The sequence below is a fragment of the Aulostomus chinensis genome, chromosome 21 (genome assembly GCF_037954235.1).
Source record: "Aulostomus chinensis isolate RoL2024-O1b breed Wild chromosome 21, RoL_Achi_v1.0, whole genome shotgun sequence".
Taxonomy (NCBI): domain Eukaryota; kingdom Metazoa; phylum Chordata; class Actinopteri; order Syngnathiformes; family Aulostomidae; genus Aulostomus; species Aulostomus chinensis.
The window spans coordinates 9,084,450-9,103,021 of record NC_141340.1 but is presented as its reverse complement, the minus strand read 5'-3'; the positions used below and the strand labels follow the sequence as shown (position 1 = coordinate 9,103,021).

The following is an 18,572-nucleotide window of genomic DNA, read 5'->3' as shown; positions in this document are numbered from 1 at the left end:
AACACAACGCAGCTCAAGCCCAGATTGTAGAAGCACATGTGTATTATTGAAAAAGGTCAAGCAATCACAGAGTATTAAAATATGCACTAGAATAAATGTCTGATGAAGATACAGTCCCTGAACAAGCCTATGTTTATCCTCAGAAATAATCCACAAAGAATTTCCTGAATTTAAAATATAAGATACCTAAAGTGATATTTGAGGAAATCACTTCACTTCACGTTAAATCTTAATTGGTGTCGTGGATTCCCAGTTTAGTTAGTCCTTCTTGCTGGTCTCCTGTCCTTCAAAGATGGGGTACCTGCACTCCACCTCAGCCCAGGTCGAGCTGCTGTTAGCCAGGTCTCGAATCAGCCCTGGCAACTCGGTGACCTGCGGTAGAATGATGTGAATTATTGTCCAAACAAAAACAGAGGAATGTGAAGGAATGTGATTTAACGCCCTACCTCGGCCCTGATCTGCCTCATAGAGTCACGGTCCCTCAGGGTGGCTGTGTGAGGCGACTTGTTCACGGTGTCAAAGTCGATGGTGATGCCGAAGGCCACCCCGACCTCATCTGTCCTGGCGTAGCGCCTCCCGATGGATCCAGAGGAGTCGTCCACCTTATGAGACACACCGTTTTTGGTCATCGCCTCAGCTTAACAGAGAGAGGAAGAACAACAAAAATGTTATCTCATTTCTGCCACTAGGGGGCATCTTCACACGTATAACCGCATACAATCATTGAGATTCCTGACCTTTGACCTTGTCAAAGAGGATCATGGCTGACTCTAATGTATGACGCACCCCAAGCAGAAAAAATGTTCACAGAGGAGGAAATGATGTGGAAGTAATTAATAAGTATGTTTTATTTGTAGTCCTATTTAACGTGCAATGCTAGTGTAATCCACATGAAATATTATGTTATTAAACATGTTTTGGGCGGCACAGTGGTGCAGTGGTCAGCACTGTCCCCTCACAGCAAGAAGGTTCCTGGTTCAAGCCCCGGCTCCAGCACGGGATCTGTCTGTGTGAGTCTCCATGTTCTCCCTGTTCCTGTGTGGGTTCTCTCTGGTACTCCAGCTTCCTCCCACAGTCCAAAGACATCAAGAGAGGATGAGGCTGATTGACACTCTAAACTGACTGTAGGTGTGGCTGTGAGTGTGAATGGTTGTTTGTCTCTATGTGTTGGTCCTGTGATGGACTGGTGACCCGTCCAGGGTGAACCCCGCCTCTCACCCAAAGGCTGCTGGGATAGGCTCCAGCTATAGACTTTAACAAATATTGCGATTTCCTATAAACCCTATCTGGTAGTTCAAGACTCAGGCTTGATCAATCCCCACAGTAACATACAGCGACTGTGCAGAGATTTAAAACCAAATTGTCTCATTGTTTGGATGTGATGTTGCAGAAAGACATTCAGGACTGTTTCGTATTTGAATGCAGGCTGAAGGTCTTGATGGTAAAAGCAGAGCTAAACCGAAGCACTGCTAAACCGACACTGCAACCTTTTGCTGCACCTCCTTAGTTTTTTTTCCAAGATGATTCAGGCCCCCCTTCGGTTTGGGGATGTTTTAAAGAATAAATTAGGGTGAACCCCGCCTCTCAGCCCCCCCCCCCCCCCCCCCCGCGACCCCTAACAGGATAAGCAGTAGAAAATGGATGGATGGATGGATGGAAACACTTGTATTGTCGTTTAGACATGCAGTTACATGTTTTTCCCACAAGAGAGCACTGCTGTGTTGTTTATGTGTGACAGAGCAGGACGAGAAGCCTGGTGTCACCCCTTCAGCCCTCCATTCACACCTTGAGCCCATGAAGAGAATTACCGGTATGAAAACATTATTGAATATTGTTAAATTGTGTAAAGTAAGAAGTACTTAATCTACATATGTGGCAAATTAAATTGTGGAGTCAAAACCATCCTTCTAACAGTGTTATTAGCATGTTGAACGTGTTAGCAACTTGAAGAGGCCACGAGGATAGAACAAGTTGGACAAGAAACCAAATCAAACACGCGGTACAGATTTCTCAGAGTGCAAACACCGTTGGAAACATCTGAATCAATGCAACTCTCCAAATATCTAACATAAGTGTAGCTTTATAGACACTGTAATACAAAAAGTTTCATCTTCTCGCTTTTATACTCAATGTTTTCGTATTGAAATGTGAAAGTCAGGAGCATACTCACATAGTTGTTGGACAAATGGCATAAACTCCTGGTTTTGGCTCAAAGGAAGAATGGAACATTTATAAGGAGCTACTGCGGCAGGAAAACTGAAATACTGGACAGGAAATAAATCATCTTCATTAATAGAAAACACAATTGCAGTCAATATTTATGACTCAGTTGGGGTAAAAAAAAGATTTGTTTCTTGAAACTGTCTTACTGTCCGCTGTTCGTCCCCCTGCCGGGTGTGGAAGGAGTGCTCAAAGATGGAGTACATGATTCTACCGATGCCAAACGACGGCTCAATCACATTAGGAACGATCTCCTCCACTGTGGGGAAACAGAGATGAATATTTTTCCCTGAAGAATGACACACAGACTCAACCGTTCCGCTCTGAACCAGGCTCTTACCATGCAACGTTTTCTGGAACCTCTTCACACTGACCATGTCCGCGGTCAGTCGGAATGTTTTGCCTTCGGTCTCGATCTGGAACTCTCTGCAGACAAAATCCCGTTCAATAAAATGAGCTGAATTCTTTTTTTGTTCCTGTCGTTACCAGCTCAAACTTACCCAGCTTCATTGAGACGCTTCTCCTGCTCACTGATGTAACATTCATCACAGACTTCCAGGTATTCCAGAACCAACTTGGCTTCCTTTTTGAATGCCATTCCGATGGCTCCTTTGTTGGGCTCAAACTTGACAACATTGACTACTTTGTGTAAAGGCATTAAGGAATAAAGCAGGAGGGGGTAACAGCATAAATGTGTTCTGCTGACAGTGATAAAGAACCTGTGAGTAAAGGCTCACATCGAGCATTTTCAGAAAAATGTAGATTCTTTTTTACAGTTGAAGCAGATAAAGAAAGCATAAAAGCCAACTATTCCTACAGTCGCATTTGCAGTGTCCTTAGTTGAAGTTTAGTCTTCATGAAGGGCTGAAAACATTTCAAGTAGGCAACATTTTGCCCAGTGATTTTGTACTTTAGTATCCACAATACTGACTTTGACGACACCCAGTGGTCATATCAGAGAATGCAATACAATGCTCCACTTTTTTGCACTACACAATATAAGCCTCTGCATTCTCATTCAGCCGCTTCTTAGCAACCACCATTTTAAAACACAGCAGGGCTTCCAATGTCATATGTGTGGGAATTAATGTATTTTATGCATTAGGGAACCAGTTCTTTAAAAATGGCAACTCTTTTCCAAGTTTTGACTTTTTTCCCTGTCCCAAGCCATTGGACCCGTAATAGAAAAAGGAAAACAAAAGTGTCAACGTAGTTCAGAATACAATTTGTAGAAACCCCACTATTTAAGCCTGAGAGCAAATTTAAACGTTAAAAAAAACAGAAGCTGTACTCAGAAGGACCACATGGTAGCAGCCACCACTGGAGCTCCTGACATCACACCAATTCTGAGTCATGACCTGCACAGCCATCACAGACTTCAGTCGTCCCGTCTTTGACGTCCCAGTTCTGAATGAGGTCAGGGTTCTGGGATCCCAATCAAGTTCCACAATGACTGAAACTACAGGGGATGTATAAGACCTCTCTGCTTCACCATCATCAACAACATGCAAACAGAAATCCACTTCCTTTCAGGAACAACATCAATCAACAGGAGTGCCGCAGAAGCAACCTGCAGAAGCCGACACTGTTCCAGGCTCACCAAGGCCTGCACTGATGACAAGGCCGGACGACCTCCTGAAAAACTGTCATTGTAGTGTAGCGACTAACCCATCATCATTGGGGCAGAATAATCCCCAGGGTTCAGTCCGGATTGAGGTAGTCCACCCTCTCTCCGTAGTTAAGGTTACACGCAACTGGCATGATAGTGTAGCGACTAACCCATCATCATTGGGGCAGAATAATCCCCAGGGTTCAGTCCGGATTGAGGTAGTCCACCCTCTCTCCGTAGTTAAGGTTACACGCAACTGGCATGATAGTGTAGCGACTAACCCATCATCATTGGGGCAGAATAATCCCCAGGGTTCAGTCCGGATTGAGGTAGTCTACCCTCTCTCCGTAGTTAAGGTTATATGCAACTGGCATGATAGTGTAGCGACTAACCCATCATCATTGGGGCAGAATAATCCCCAGGGTTCAGTCCGGATTGAGGTAGTCTACCCTCTCTCCGTAGTTAAGGTTATATGCAACTGGCATGATAGTGTAGCGACTAACCCATCATCATTGGGGCAGAATAATCCCCAGGGTTCAGTCCGGATTGAGGTAGTCTACCCTCTCTCCGTAGTTAAGGTTATATGCAACTGGCATGATAGTGTAGCGACTAACCCATCATCATTGGGGCAGAATAATCCCCAGGGTTCAGTCCGGATTGAGGTAGTCCACCCTCTCTCCGTAGTTAAGGTTACATGCAACTGGCATGATAGTGTAGCGACTAACCCATCATCATTGGGGCAGAATAATCCCCAGGGTTCAGTCCGGATTGAGGTAGTCCACCCTCTCTCCGTAGTTAAGGTTACATGCAACTGGCATGATAGTGTAGCGACTAACCCATCATCATTGGGGCAGAATAATCCCCAGGGTTCAGTCCGGATTGAGGTAGTCCACCCTCTCTCCGTAGTTAAGGTTACATGCAACTGGCATGATAGTGTAGCGACTAACCCATCATCATTGGGGCAGAATAATCCCCAGGGTTCAGTCCGGATTGAGGTAGTCCACCCTCTCTCCGTAGTTAAGGTTACATGCAACTGGCATGATAGTGTAGCGACTAACCCATCATCATTGGGGCAGAATAATCCCCAGGGTTCAGTCCGGATTGAGGTAGTCCACCCTCTCTCCGTAGTTAAGGTTATATGCAACTGGCATGATAGTGTAGCGACTAACCCATCATCATTGGGGCAGAATAATCCCCAGGGTTCAGTCCGGATTGAGGTAGTCCACCCTCTCTCCGTAGTTAAGGTTATATGCAACTGGCATGATAGTGTAGCGACTAACCCATCATCATTGGGGCAGAATAATCCCCAGGGTTCAGTCCGGATTGAGGTAGTCCACCCTCTCTCCGTAGTTAAGGTTATATGCAACTGGCATGATAGTGTAGCGACTAACCCATCATCATTGGGGCAGAATAATCCCCAGGGTTCAGTCCGGATTGAGGTAGTCCACCCTCTCTCCGTAGTTAAGGTTACATGCAACTGGCATGATAGTGTAGCGACTAACCCATCATCATTGGGGCAGAATAATCCCCAGGGTTCAGTCCGGATTGAGGTAGTCCACCCTCTCTCCGTAGTTAAGGTTACATGCAACTGGCATGATAGTGTAGCGACTAACCCATCATCATTGGGGCAGAATAATCGCCAGGGTTCAGTCCGGATTGAGGTAGTCCACCCTCTCTCCGTAGTTAAGGTTACATGCAACTGGCATGATAGTGTAGCGACTAACCCATCATCATTGGGGCAGAATAATCCCCAGGGTTCAGTCCGGATTGAGGTAGTCCACCCTCTCTCCGTAGTTAAGGTTACATGCAACTGGCATGATAGTGTAGCGACTAACCCATCATCATTGGGGCAGAATAATCCCCAGGGTTCAGTCCGGATTGAGGTAGTCCACCCTCTCTCCGTAGTTAAGGTTACATGCATATGCATACTTTGTTTATGGGAATGTCAAAAGTAAAGGGGAAGGGGGAGGAATATGTTGTGTATTGATAGCCTATTTCACTAGTTCTCAAATGGGGGTACGTGGAGGTACTCCAGGGGGTACATGAAGCTTTACAAAAATATATATATTTTTAAAAAAGCAGTAATCCTAATAATAATTAAGTCTTGAGAAATAATTATATTTTAAAATGTTTGAGAAAATACAAATGTATGTTCATACACTGAATTTTATATTCAGTGTTCAATTCAGCCCCTTCTTAGCAACCACCATTTTAAAACACAGCAGGGCTTCCAATGTCATATGTGTGGGAATTAATGTATTTTATGCATTAGGGAACCAGTTCTTCAAAAATGGCAACTCTTTTCCAAGTTTTGGCTTTTTTCCCTGTCCCAAGCCATTGGACTCGTAATAGATAAAGGAAAACAAAAGTGTCAACGTAATTCAGAATACAATTTGTAGAAACCCCACTATTTAAGCCTGAGAGCAAATTTAAACGTTAAAAAAAACAGAAGCTGTACTCAGAAGGACCACATGGTAGCAGCCACCACTGGAGCTCCTGACATCACACCAATTCTGAGTCATGACCTGCACAGCCATCACAGACTTCAGTCGTCCTGTCTTTGATAATCCAGTTCTGAATGAGATCAGGGTTCTGGGATCCCAATCAAGTTCCACAATGACTGAAACTACAGGGGATGTATAAGACCTCTCTGCTTCACCATCATCAACAACATGCAAACAGAAATCCACTTCCTTTCAGGAACAACATCAATCAACAGAAGTGCCGCAGAAGCAACCTGCAGAAGCCGACACTGTTCCAGGCTCACCAAGGCCTGCACTGATGACAAGGCCGGACGACCTCCTGAAAAACTGTCATTGTAGTGTAGCGACTAACCCATCATCATTGGGGCAGAATAATCCCCAGGGTTCAGTCCGGATTGAGGTAGTCCACCCTCTCTCCGTAGTTAAGGTTACATGCAACTGGCATGATAGTGTAGCGACTAACCCATCATCATTGGGGCAGAATAATCCCCAGGGTTCAGTCCGGATTGAGGTAGTCCACCCTCTCTCCATAGTTAAGGTTATATGCAACTGGCATGATAGTGTAGCGACTAACCCATCATCATTGGGGCAGAATAATCCCCAGGGTTCAGTCCGGATTGAGGTAGTCCACCCTCTCTCCGTAGTTAAGGTTACATGCAACTGGCATGATAGTGTAGCGACTAACCCATCGTCATTGGGGCAGAATAATCCCCAGGGTTCAGTCCGGATTGAGGTAGTCCACCCTCTCTCCGTAGTTAAGGTTACATGCAACTGGCATGATAGTGTAGCGACTAACCCATCGTCATTGGGGCAGAATAATCCCCAGGGTTCAGTCCGGATTGAGGAAGTCCACCCTCTCTCCGTAGTTAAGGTTACATGCAACTGGCATGATAGTGTAGCGACTAACCCATCATCATTGGGGCAGAATAATCCCCAGGGTTCAGTCTGGATTGAGGTAGTCTACCCTCTCTCCGTAGTTAAGGTTATATGCAACTGGCATGATAGTGTAGCGACTAACCCATCGTCATTGGGGCAGAATAATCCCCAGGGTTCAGTCCGGATTGAGGTAGTCCACCCTCTCTCCGTAGTTAAGGTTACATGCAACTGGCATGATAGTGTAGCGACTAACCCATCGTCATTGGGGCAGAATAATCCCCAGGGTTCAGTCCGGATTGAGGTAGTCCACCCTCTCTCCGTAGTTAAGGTTATATGCAACTGGCATGATAGTGTAGCGACTAACCCATCATCATTGGGGCAGAATAATCCCCAGGGTTCAGTCCGGATTGAGGAAGTCCACCCTCTCTCCGTAGTTAAGGTTACATGCAACTGGCATGATAGTGTAGCGACTAACCCATCATCATTGGGGCAGAATAATCCCCAGGGTTCAGTCCGGATTGAGGTAGTCTACCCTCTCTCCGTAGTTAAGGTTATATGCAACTGGCATGATAGTGTAGCGACTAACCCATCGTCATTGGGGCAGAATAATCCCCAGGGTTCAGTCCGGATTGAGGTAGTCCACCCTCTCTCCGTAGTTAAGGTTACATGCAACTGGCATGATAGTGTAGCGACTAACCCATCATCATTGGGGCAGAATAATCCCCAGGGTTCAGTCCGGATTGAGGTAGTCTACCCTCTCTCCGTAGTTAAGGTTACATGCATATGCATATTTTGTTTAAGGGAATGTCAAAAGTAAAGGGGAAGGGGGAGGAATATGTTGTGTATTGATAGCCTATTTCACTAGTTCTCAAATGGGGGTACGTGGAGGTACTCCAGGGGGTACATGAAGCTTTACAAAAATATATATATTTTTAAAAAAGCAGTAATCCTAATAATAATTAAGTCTTGAGAAATAATTATATTTTAAAATGTTTGAGAAAATACAAATGTATGTTCATACACTGAATTTTATATTCAGTGTTCAATTCAGCCCCTTCTTAGCAACCACCATTTTAAAACACAGCAGGGCTTCCAATGTCATATGTGTGGGAATTAATGTATTTTATGCATTAGGGAACCAGTTCTTCAAAAATGGCAACTCTTTTCCAAGTTTTGGCTTTTTTCCCTGTCCCAAGCCATTGGACCCGTAATAGAAAAAGGAAAACAAAAGTGTCAACGTAGTTCAGAATACAATTTGTAGAAACCACACTATTTAAGCCTGAGAGCAAATTTAAACGTTAAAAAAAACAGAAGCTGTACTCAGAAGGACCACATGGTAGCAGCCACCACTGGAGCTCCTGACATCACACCAATTCTGAGTCATGACCTGCACAGCCATCACAGACTTCAGTCGTCCTGTCTTTGATCATCCAGTTCTGAATGAGGTCAGGGTTCTGGGATCCCAATCAAGTTCCACAATGACTGAAACTACAGGGGATGTATAAGACCTCTCTGCTTCACCATCATCAACAACATGCAAACAGAAATCCACTTCCTTTCAGGAACAACATCAATCAACAGAAGTGCCGCAGAAGCAACCTGCAGAAGCCGACACTGTTCCAGGCTCACCAAGGCCTGCACTGATGACAAGGCCGGACGACCTCCTGAAAAACTGTCATTGTAGTGTAGCGACTAACCCATCATCATTGGGGCAGAATAATCCCCAGGGTTCAGTCCGGATTGAGGTAGTCCACCCTCTCTCCGTAGTTAAGGTTATATGCAACTGGCATGATAGTGTAGCGACTAACCCATCATCATTGGGGCAGAATAATCCCCAGGGTTCAGTCCGGATTGAGGTAGTCCACCCTCTCTCCGTAGTTAAGGTTACATGCAACTGGCATGATAGTGTAGCGACTAACCCATCATCATTGGGGCAGAATAATCCCCAGGGTTCAGTCCGGATTGAGGTAGTCCACCCTCTCTCCGTAGTTAAGGTTATATGCAACTGGCATGATAGTGTAGCGACTAACCCATCATCATTGGGGCAGAATAATCCCCAGGGTTCAGTCCGGATTGAGGCAGTCCACCCTCTCTCCGTAGTTAAGGTTATATGCAACTGGCATGATAGTGTAGCGACTAACCCATCATCATTGGGGCAGAATAATCCCCAGGGTTCAGTCCGGATTGAGGTAGTCCACCCTCTCTCCGTAGTTAAAGTTACATGCAACTGGCATGATAGTGTAGCGACTAACCCATCATCATTGGGGCAGAATAATCCCCAGGGTTCAGTCCGGATTGAGGTAGTCCACCCTCTCTCCGTAGTTAAGGTTACATGCAACTGGCATGATAGTGTAGCGACTAACCCATCATCATTGGGGCAGAATAATCCCCAGGGTTCAGTCCGGATTGAGGTAGTCTACCCTCTCTCCGTAGTTAAGGTTACATGCATATGCATATTTTGTTTTAGGGAATGTCAAAGTAAAGGGGAAGGGGGAGGAATATGTTGTGTATTGATAGCCTATTTCACTAGTTCTCAAATGGGGGTACGTGGAGGTACTCCAGGGGGTACATGAAGCTTTACAAAAATATATATATTTTTAAAAAAGCAGTAATCCTAATAATAATTAAGTCTTGAGAAATAATTATATTTTAAAATGTTTGAGAAAATACAAATGTATGTTCATACACTGAATTTTATATTCAGTGTTCAATTCAGCCCCTTCTTAGCAACCACCATTTTAAAACACAGCAGGGCTTCCAATGTCATATGTGTGGGAATTAATGTATTTTATGCATTAGGGAACCAGTTCTCCAAAAATGGCAACTCTTTTCCAAGTTTTGGCTTTTTTCCCTGTCCCAAGCCATTGGACCCGTAATAAAAAAAGGAAAACAAAAGTGTCAACGTAGTTCAGAATACAATTTGTAGAAACCCCACTATTTAAGCCTGAGAGCAAATTTAAACGTTAAAAAAAACAGAAGCTGTACTCAGAAGGACCACATGGTAGCAGCCACCACTGGAGCTCCTGACATCACACCAATTCTGAGTCATGACCTGCACAGCCATCACAGACTTCAGTCGTCCTGTCTTTGATCATCCAGTTCTGAATGAGATCAGGGTTCTGGGATCCCAATCAAGTTCCACAATGACTGAAACTACAGGGGATGTATAAGACCTCTCTGCTTCACCATCATCAACAACATGCAAACAGAAATCCACTTCCTTTCAGGAACAACATCAATCAACAGAAGTGCCGCAGAAGCAACCTGCAGAAGCCGACACTGTTCCAGGCTCACCAAGGCCTGCACTGATGACAAGGCCGGACGACCTCCTGAAAAACTGTCATTGTAGTGTAGCGACTAACCCATCATCATTGGGGCAGAATAATCCCCAGGGTTCAGTCCGGATTGAGGTAGTCCACCCTCTCTCCGTAGTTAAGGTTACACGCAACTGGCATGATAGTGTAGCGACTAACCCATCATCATTGGGGCAGAATAATCCCCAGGGTTCAGTCCGGATTGAGGTAGTCCACCCTCTCTCCGTAGTTAAGGTTACATGCAACTGGCATGATAGTGTAGCGACTAACCCATCATCATTGGGGCAGAATAATCCCCAGGGTTCAGTCCGGATTGAGGTAGTCCACCCTCTCTCCGTAGTTAAGGTTATATGCAACTGGCATGATAGTGTAGCGACTAACCCATCATCATTGGGGCAGAATAATCCCCAGGGTTCAGTCCGGATTGAGGTAGTCCACCCTCTCTCCGTAGTTAAGGTTACATGCAACTGGCATGATAGTGTAGCGACTAACCCATCATCATTGGGGCAGAATAATCCCCAGGGTTCAGTCCGGATTGAGGTAGTCCACCCTCTCTCCGTAGTTAAGGTTACATGCAACTGGCATGATAGTGTAGCGACTAACCCATCATCATTGGGGCAGAATAATCCCCAGGGTTCAGTCCGGATTGAGGTAGTCTACCCTCTCTCCGTAGTTAAGGTTACATGCAACTGGTATGATAGTGTAGCGACTAACCCATCATCATTGGGGCAGAATAATCCCCAGGGTTCAGTCCGGATTGAGGTAGTCTACCCTCTCTCCGTAGTTAAGGTTACATGCATATGCATATTTTGTTTAAGGGAATGTCAAAGTAAAGGGGAAGGGGGAGGAATATGTTGTGTATTGACAGCCTATTTCACTAGTTCTCAAATGGGGGTACGTGGAGGTACTCCAGGGGGTACATGAAGCTTTACAAAAATATATATATTTTTAAAAAAGCAGTAATCCAAATAATAATTAAGTCTCGAGAAATAATTATATTTTAAAATGTTTCAATATAAAATTCAGTGTATGAACATACATTTGTATTTTCTCAGTGTTCAATTTTAATATCCTTAAAAAAAACGGACTCTCCCAAAACCAAGTTAGTTTTACCCATTGATCCAGCATCACTCGTCAATAACCTGCCATGACGACACACTGTAACGATGGAGATGTGGCTAAAGCGCAGCAGCAATGCAGCTGAAAACACCGAGAAACTAGTGAAAAAGAAGTCGGAACCAGAGCTGACGAAGTACCGGAAGTAGGCACCCAAGGCACTGTGTTTTTTTGCGGGGCGCAATTAGCCAACGCTAGCAAATCATTGCTGTTAGTTGTTTAACTTTAATAAATCAGACACTGATGGCACAGCACTGTACCTCCTTTATTTTCTACCAAAAATGTTTAACCACTACCAAGCAAACATTTGATGTCATCATGTGGTACTCAGGCGTCCTTACTTTGCAAAGAGACTCATTTAGGCCTCAGAAATAACTCATCCTCTTCCACGTTAATGATTCGTCGTGATGACGTCGTTGTAACTGAAAACAAACTGCCATCAGCCAGTCACTGCCTCCTTTCTCCAGCAACAGACATCAAGCACAGATCACAGGACCCTTTCAGAGGGATTTCACAACTTCACAGGCATCACAGGCATCACCTTGACTTTCACTTGACCCTGGTCACAATACAAGGGGGAGCCAGTGGAAACCAGTGACACAGAATGTGACTGACAGGTACTGTTGGTAAAAAATAAATAAACCTCACTCTTTTACTTTCAGTTTCTGAATAAAAATTTCAAGTGTAAAGTGATGAATGTCCAAACCAAACCTAATATTACACGGAGCAGCAACTTACAAATATAGAATGATTGCAATTTTTCTCCTGCCACAACAAACCATGTGATATACAATTCTGATATGGAGAAAAGCCACGTCAATAGTTTAACATAATGGACCTTTCCCTTCACTGCAGTTCTTGAGGTGGAGCAAAGTTATAATTTTGCACTGCGATACACGACATTTGCTCTCTGATAAAGCTTTTACATCAGCAAGCGCATTCCCCCAAACCTCCCAGCTGCTCACCCAAGCCCAGGCCCTTAGACTTATCTTTTTATTAGTGGTACGAGTGTATAAAAGTTGAAATGAGACATTTGGTTTGGGTTTTGGTTTGTGTTCCATCCTCTCGTATTGAAGCTATTAACCATGAGAGACAAAACAAAAGACTAAACTCAAAACAAAGAGGAAGGTTAGGCTGGGGTACCCAGACAGAGGCAGCAGACCACAACACTGACCGCAGTGTGGGGAAGATTTGTGCACCATGAAAATCATCCTAGTGGCTCACATTTAGTCATTTTGTGTTGCCGAACAAACAACAAGTAACAGTAGGAATACGAAATCTCAGGCTCTAACAGATTAGGAGGATATGGGTTCCTTCAGGGGCTTTTCTGCCACCAGAGGAACCTTGGTGGCTCTGGAGTGACACGAGAGGTCAAAGCAGGAGCGGTCAGCACAGCCCACAATCTCGATCCACCCCTGAAGGAGAAAACAACCAAGAACTGTTCCTGACTGTTCCTTCCTCAACGAGAGAGAGAGAATAGAACTGAAGGACTTACATAGGAAGTTTTGGACTCGGCGTCCCAGCAGTCGCAGGCATAGTGAGCCATCTCGTTCTCCATGTGCTGACGGAAACGAACTTTGTCTTTGGACAGACCAACTTTAATCAGGTACAAGTAGATTCTTCCAATGAAGTAACCCAGCACAGAGTTGTTGATGACTCCCTTCAGCAGACCCCACACACACACACACACACACACACACACACACACACACAAATGTATCATTACTTTTTACTCTTTCTACTCAATTTGTTGAGGTAATTGTTTCTTAGCCCCACTAAAGGGAAACCTGTGGTATTCACAGCAGCAAAGGAGTAGCAAAATGTTATATATAGAGACATAAACAGAAATAAAAGCATGAGGAAAAGAGAAATAAGTGGAAATATAAGAATAGTAACAAACATAACAGGGTCTTCGCCTGAAGTACCTTCAGGCTCAGGCCCTAATAAATGATGTAACCAAAGGGGGGGAGGGGGGGGGGGGCTGGTGCCTCTCTCATGATCCTTCAGGCGAGAGGTGGGGTTCACCCTGGACAGGTCACCAGTCCATCACAGGGTCAACACGTAGAGACAGACAACCATTCACACTCACAGTCACACCTACGGTCAATTTAGAGTATCAATCAGCCTCGTCCCCTCTTGATGTCTTTGGACTGTGGGAGGAAGCTGGAGTACCAGAGAGAACCCACACAGGACCAGGGAGAACATGGAGACTCCACAAAATCTGCATGTAACTTATAACTTTCTTCTGTTCATGCATTGATTAATTAACAAAAAAAAGTCACATTGCATGGAACAGGAAAAGCAGCTCCTCTAGGAGAGCATCAGTGCCCACAAACACACAAAGTAACAAAAGATTCCTACCTGCTGCACAGCATCGCCCAGCCTCATGATCTGAGCCGACTGTCCGCTCGTTTGAGCCTTGGAGGAGAACAAGAGGATCTCCAGATCAGCCACGTGATGGAATTTAGGGTGATTCTTCTCATTTGGATCCACAAAGTGTTCGATCTCAGCCATGGTGAACTCTCTGCAGGCAGGAGAAGTTAACGACCTCACCGTGCGTTCATCCTCATTTACTGATGATTGATTTAAAGGAGTTTCATCCTACCGAACACGGATGAGTCCCGAGCGAGGAGAGATTTCATTCCTGAAGGAGTTTCCTATCTGAGCGGCGGCAAAGGGAAGCTTTCCCTGGTTAAATTCCAGCAGACGCTTAAAGTTCAGAAACATTCCCTGTGCGGTTTCAGGCCTCAGGTACCTGAGAAGTCCAATCATTTTACTTCAAACAAATATTTCTTACACATGAACACTTCAATCCCAGATGTTGATCCTTACCCAGGCATGTTACCTCCAGGCCCGATAGACGTCTGAAACATCAGGTTGAAGGAGATGGGGGGTGTGAGGTCATTTCCTGTGGAGGGAGCCTTGACGTTGTACTTGATAAACAGATCGGCCAACTCCTGCTGGGTGTAGTTGTCCATCTGAAACACAGACAGCAGCCTTGAACTCAGCCAGCAGGCGTCAGTTTCCTCATCAACCAAAGGAGCGCGTGAAATGTCGGACGCACACCTGAGTGATGACGTCATCCATCTCAGCGACCTTCTCTGCTGAGTTCTCGTCAGACGTCAGTTTTTTCAAGTGAGCTGCGAGGAGACAAACATCTGATTTAGCAGCTTCTACGAGGAGATTTGCCTCTGAAGACACGATGTTCATTTTGTGAGCAGCAGCTTCATTTCAGTGCAAGAACTTCTTGAATGAATTTGCGCAAAAAACAGTAAGACAATGAGTGTCAAGAATGTAAACAAATACAAACATTTTAGCATTATGTGCATTAAAAAAATCTAAAAATACGAGTTATATTTTCTTCTTTTTAAAAATTGTATTTTCAAATAACATTTATTCAAATTTTAAAGACCAAATGTTCAATTTGTTTTTAAATTTTAATCTTTTAAAAAAAACTGGGTGTTTGGGTTGCTAAATAAATACGCAGAACTTCTTTCCAGAGTTCAGTTTAATAAAACATTACAATATATAGTTTGAATTATTTTTGCAGTACCCGAATGAGCCACGTGAGGGAGCTTTTGGGTTTTCCACAAACTCAGTTTGTACGCTCACTCAGGGATGAAACAAATTCGGTCTGTTTTGTTCAGCGCTGAACATGCTATTTGTTCAGCTATATTAGGAAATTAGGAAAAGGAATCTGCTATCCATCCATTTTCTGCCCCTTATCTCCTGTTCAGGGTCGTGGGGGGGGGGGGGGGGGGGCCTGCAGCCTATCCCAGCTGCCTTCCGGCGAGAGGCGGGGTTCACCCTGGACGGGTGATTTACCGAACAGATATTTTCTAATTTGCTGACTTATTCTTACAAGACATTACATCTTAAATGGTTCAGAAATGGAAGTAAACATGGACAGTAAATGTTAATAACTGCAAAAATCCACTCTGACAGTGATTTATTTCAGGCTTCTTCTTAATTGAATCTTGTGAAGACAAAAATTTCGACAAGAAACGCTTGAAAACCCAGTTCAGCAAAAGAATTTGAGCCCCACCCAGACCTCTCCTCAGGGACACACTGCGTCAGGCAGGTTAAAGCCTGTCCTTAAAAATTCTCTAAAATATTCTCTCTTAATTTGCTCTGCACAGAAAAAAAAAGAACAACCCAGAAGTGTGTCTGTGGCACCTCACAGCTCAGATGCTAATTATTTTAGAGGAAGTGTTGCGGTCATCCTTGCTCTGACAAATGAATTTGACACCTTGCTGCGAAATAAATGAACAAGTTGCTCGGGGCTTATTTAAATTCTCTGACTGAGTTCACCTTTTAGGAGGTGATCGGCGCGGTAGCACTCTCCTGTCTTGGCATCTTTCACCATGTAGTCAGCAAATTTGTCCACATGCCCCGACGTCCTGGAAGGAAGATTTTTTGGGCTTTAATCCTTATTTTCTCAGTCTGGATTAAACGACGGATACCGGTGTTGGTGTTGAGGAGCCACCTACTTGAGGACGGGCTCAGGGGTCAGCATGGTGCAGTCGATCTCCAGGATCTGCTCCTCCTGGATGAAGTGCTGCCTCCACACTTGCAGGATGTTGTTCTTGAGAGAGCAGCCCACAGGGCCGAAGTCGTACAGACCGCTCACCCCTGAGACACACACACAGCCTGGTCACCATCACATCTTGTATTCAAGTCTGGAACTTTACTCCTAAGACTTTTCGGTGCTTTGTCTTTCCTCTCTACATGGCCAGTTATGGTAATTTACCTCCATATATGGAAAAAGCTTGATCATAAAAGAACCTCCTCTTCAAGGTGTCCTCCATCTTCACCCGGTCAACTGTGTCATCTTTAGGCTGCAGGGACAGCTCCTACAAGCCAGGGGAGGATCGCACAGTTTTCTTATTCACTTACAAGAAGAAAACAGTCCTCTTGAAAGTGAAGATCATCAGGATAATATGAAATCTGACCTTTGCTTCAAGAGCTTTCTTGCGTGCTTTCAGCTCTGCAACAGCTTTGTTCAGCTCCAGCTCTGAGGCGCCCTGTCCCCTCAACTGATGCACCAAGTTACCCTGCGCACACACACACACGTTTGGATCCCAGTCACACTGATTACACACAATGACGATACAACAGAAACATGCACAGTGAGCCACCGAGCCGCATGTGCTTTAATAGTCAGGTGTTTTTTGTTGTTGTTGTTGTTTTTTTTTTTTTAAATTTTATTCTTTAAACATGCCCAAACCCAAGGGGGACTGACTCACCCTGGAAAGAGCTACCAAGGTGCAGCAAAAGGTTGCAGTTTCGGTTTAGCATGTTTGGCTCTGCTTTTACCATCAAGACCTTCAGCCTGCATTCAAATACGAAACAGTCCTGAATGTCTTTCTGCAACAACACATCCAAACAATGAGACAATTTGGTTTTAAATCTCTGTGCATTAGCTGTATGTTACTGTGGGGACTGACCAAGCCTGAGTCTTAAACTCCTAGATAGGGGTTATAGGAAGTAGCTCCTAGAATAAATATTATAAAATACCTATTAAACTTAAATATTGTGGTGCTACAGTGACATCCTGCCCATAAATCATCCTCTCAATACTTCAGAAAACATCTTTGAATATGAATGTTTTGAATAGTGTGTGATTTTTGATGTGATCTATCAATGTCCATCCATCCATTTTCTCCTGCTTATCCTATGAAGGGTCGCGGGGTGGGTGTGGGGGTGGGTGGAGCCTATCCCAGCAGCCTTCTGGCAAGAGGCGGGGTTCACCCTGGACAGGTCACCAGTCCATCGCAGGGCCAACACATAGAGACAGACAACCATTCACTCTCACAGTCACACCTACAGTCAATTTAGAGTATCAATCAGCATCGTCCCCTCTTGATGTCTTTGGACTGTGGGAGGAAACTGGAGTACCAGAGAGAACCCACACAGGAACAGGGAGAACATGGAGACTCCACACTGAAAGATCCTGTGCTCAAACCCAGTGCCTTCTTGCTGTGAGGCGACAGTGCTAACCACTGCACCACAGAGCCACTAATTAACAATTAATTTTGTTCAACAAAATAAAACATGTCATTTCATACATTTAAGTTGTGCAGCCCTAGTTCCTGCAAAATACCTCTGAAACATCTGCAGTTGAGAATTTTTTTTTTTTTTAATTTTAATGATAAAGTCACTTAAATGAACTCCCAACAGTGTTACCTCCATGTCAAAGACACTAATTAATCCCTATGACTATGCTGGTGTGTATTCAGGTAGACTCACCTGGACCTTCACAGCCTCCCTCAGAGGCGCCAGCACTTCTTCCATGGTGACACGAATATGAGAGGTCTCTCCTGGCTGCCAGCTGTGCAGCTCTGCCTGTGTTGTCCTCAAGTAGAGGGAGAAGGAGTAGAAGGGGAGGTGCTTGCTTCTACTCACTAACCGGCAATGCTGTTTGAAACCGAGGCTTTGAGTTGCATCATCCAGGAAGCTCAGTGTTACATTCACTACATTCCCAACAAAGACAATGAAGGTTTCACTTCTCAATAGAGATTACAAACTGGGGAGAGGGTGGCAGGGGCGGACCGACTCAATGAGGGGGCACAGGCTGAATCCAACTGCTGGGAACCTTTTGATCATCCAACTTTTAGTAGCATTATTGTTCATCTGATGAAGAGCAATTACAGTTGTGCAAAAATACACCCGACAACAAAACCTGCTCATTGGCGTGCTTTTGCAACAGAACTTAAACTGCAGAAGGGCATTTAATCTTCACACCCCACTTCATATAGAACATGTCCAGCTTAGGGTGTTTTCCTTTTGGTTCAAATCTCAAACCTCAGTTGGTCACACACAACATTTAATTACAGCGGGTGGAGCTTGGTGCCTTGCTCAGGGCTCCAGCACAGGAGGAGACTCTTCTTTTTTACTGATAATGGAGCATCCAGTGCCATCTAGTGGTCTGATAGTGTATGATCCCTCACCTGG

At 44.6% G+C, this 18,572-nt stretch overlaps 1 protein-coding gene across 1 annotated transcript; it reads right to left on the bottom strand.

Annotated features, from left to right (window-relative positions):
• Nucleotides 1-36: 36 nt before the first annotated feature.
• LOC147241580 (glycine--tRNA ligase-like) lies at nt 37-17,973 on the bottom strand. Its single transcript, XM_086191069.1, has 17 exons — nt 17,868-17,973; nt 16,571-16,672; nt 16,369-16,471; nt 16,109-16,250; nt 15,930-16,018; nt 14,685-14,758; nt 14,451-14,596; nt 14,224-14,373; nt 13,980-14,142; nt 13,114-13,278; nt 12,927-13,033; nt 2,721-2,867; nt 2,561-2,646; nt 2,370-2,479; nt 2,171-2,264; nt 447-637; nt 37-372 (listed from the first exon to the last, which is right to left on the bottom strand). Exons 1-17 carry the CDS (start codon nt 17,910-17,912, stop codon nt 259-261), a joined length of 2,028 nt encoding a protein of 675 aa, XP_086047195.1. The 5' UTR covers nt 17,913-17,973; the 3' UTR covers nt 37-258.
• Nucleotides 17,974-18,572: the final 599 nt, after the last annotated feature.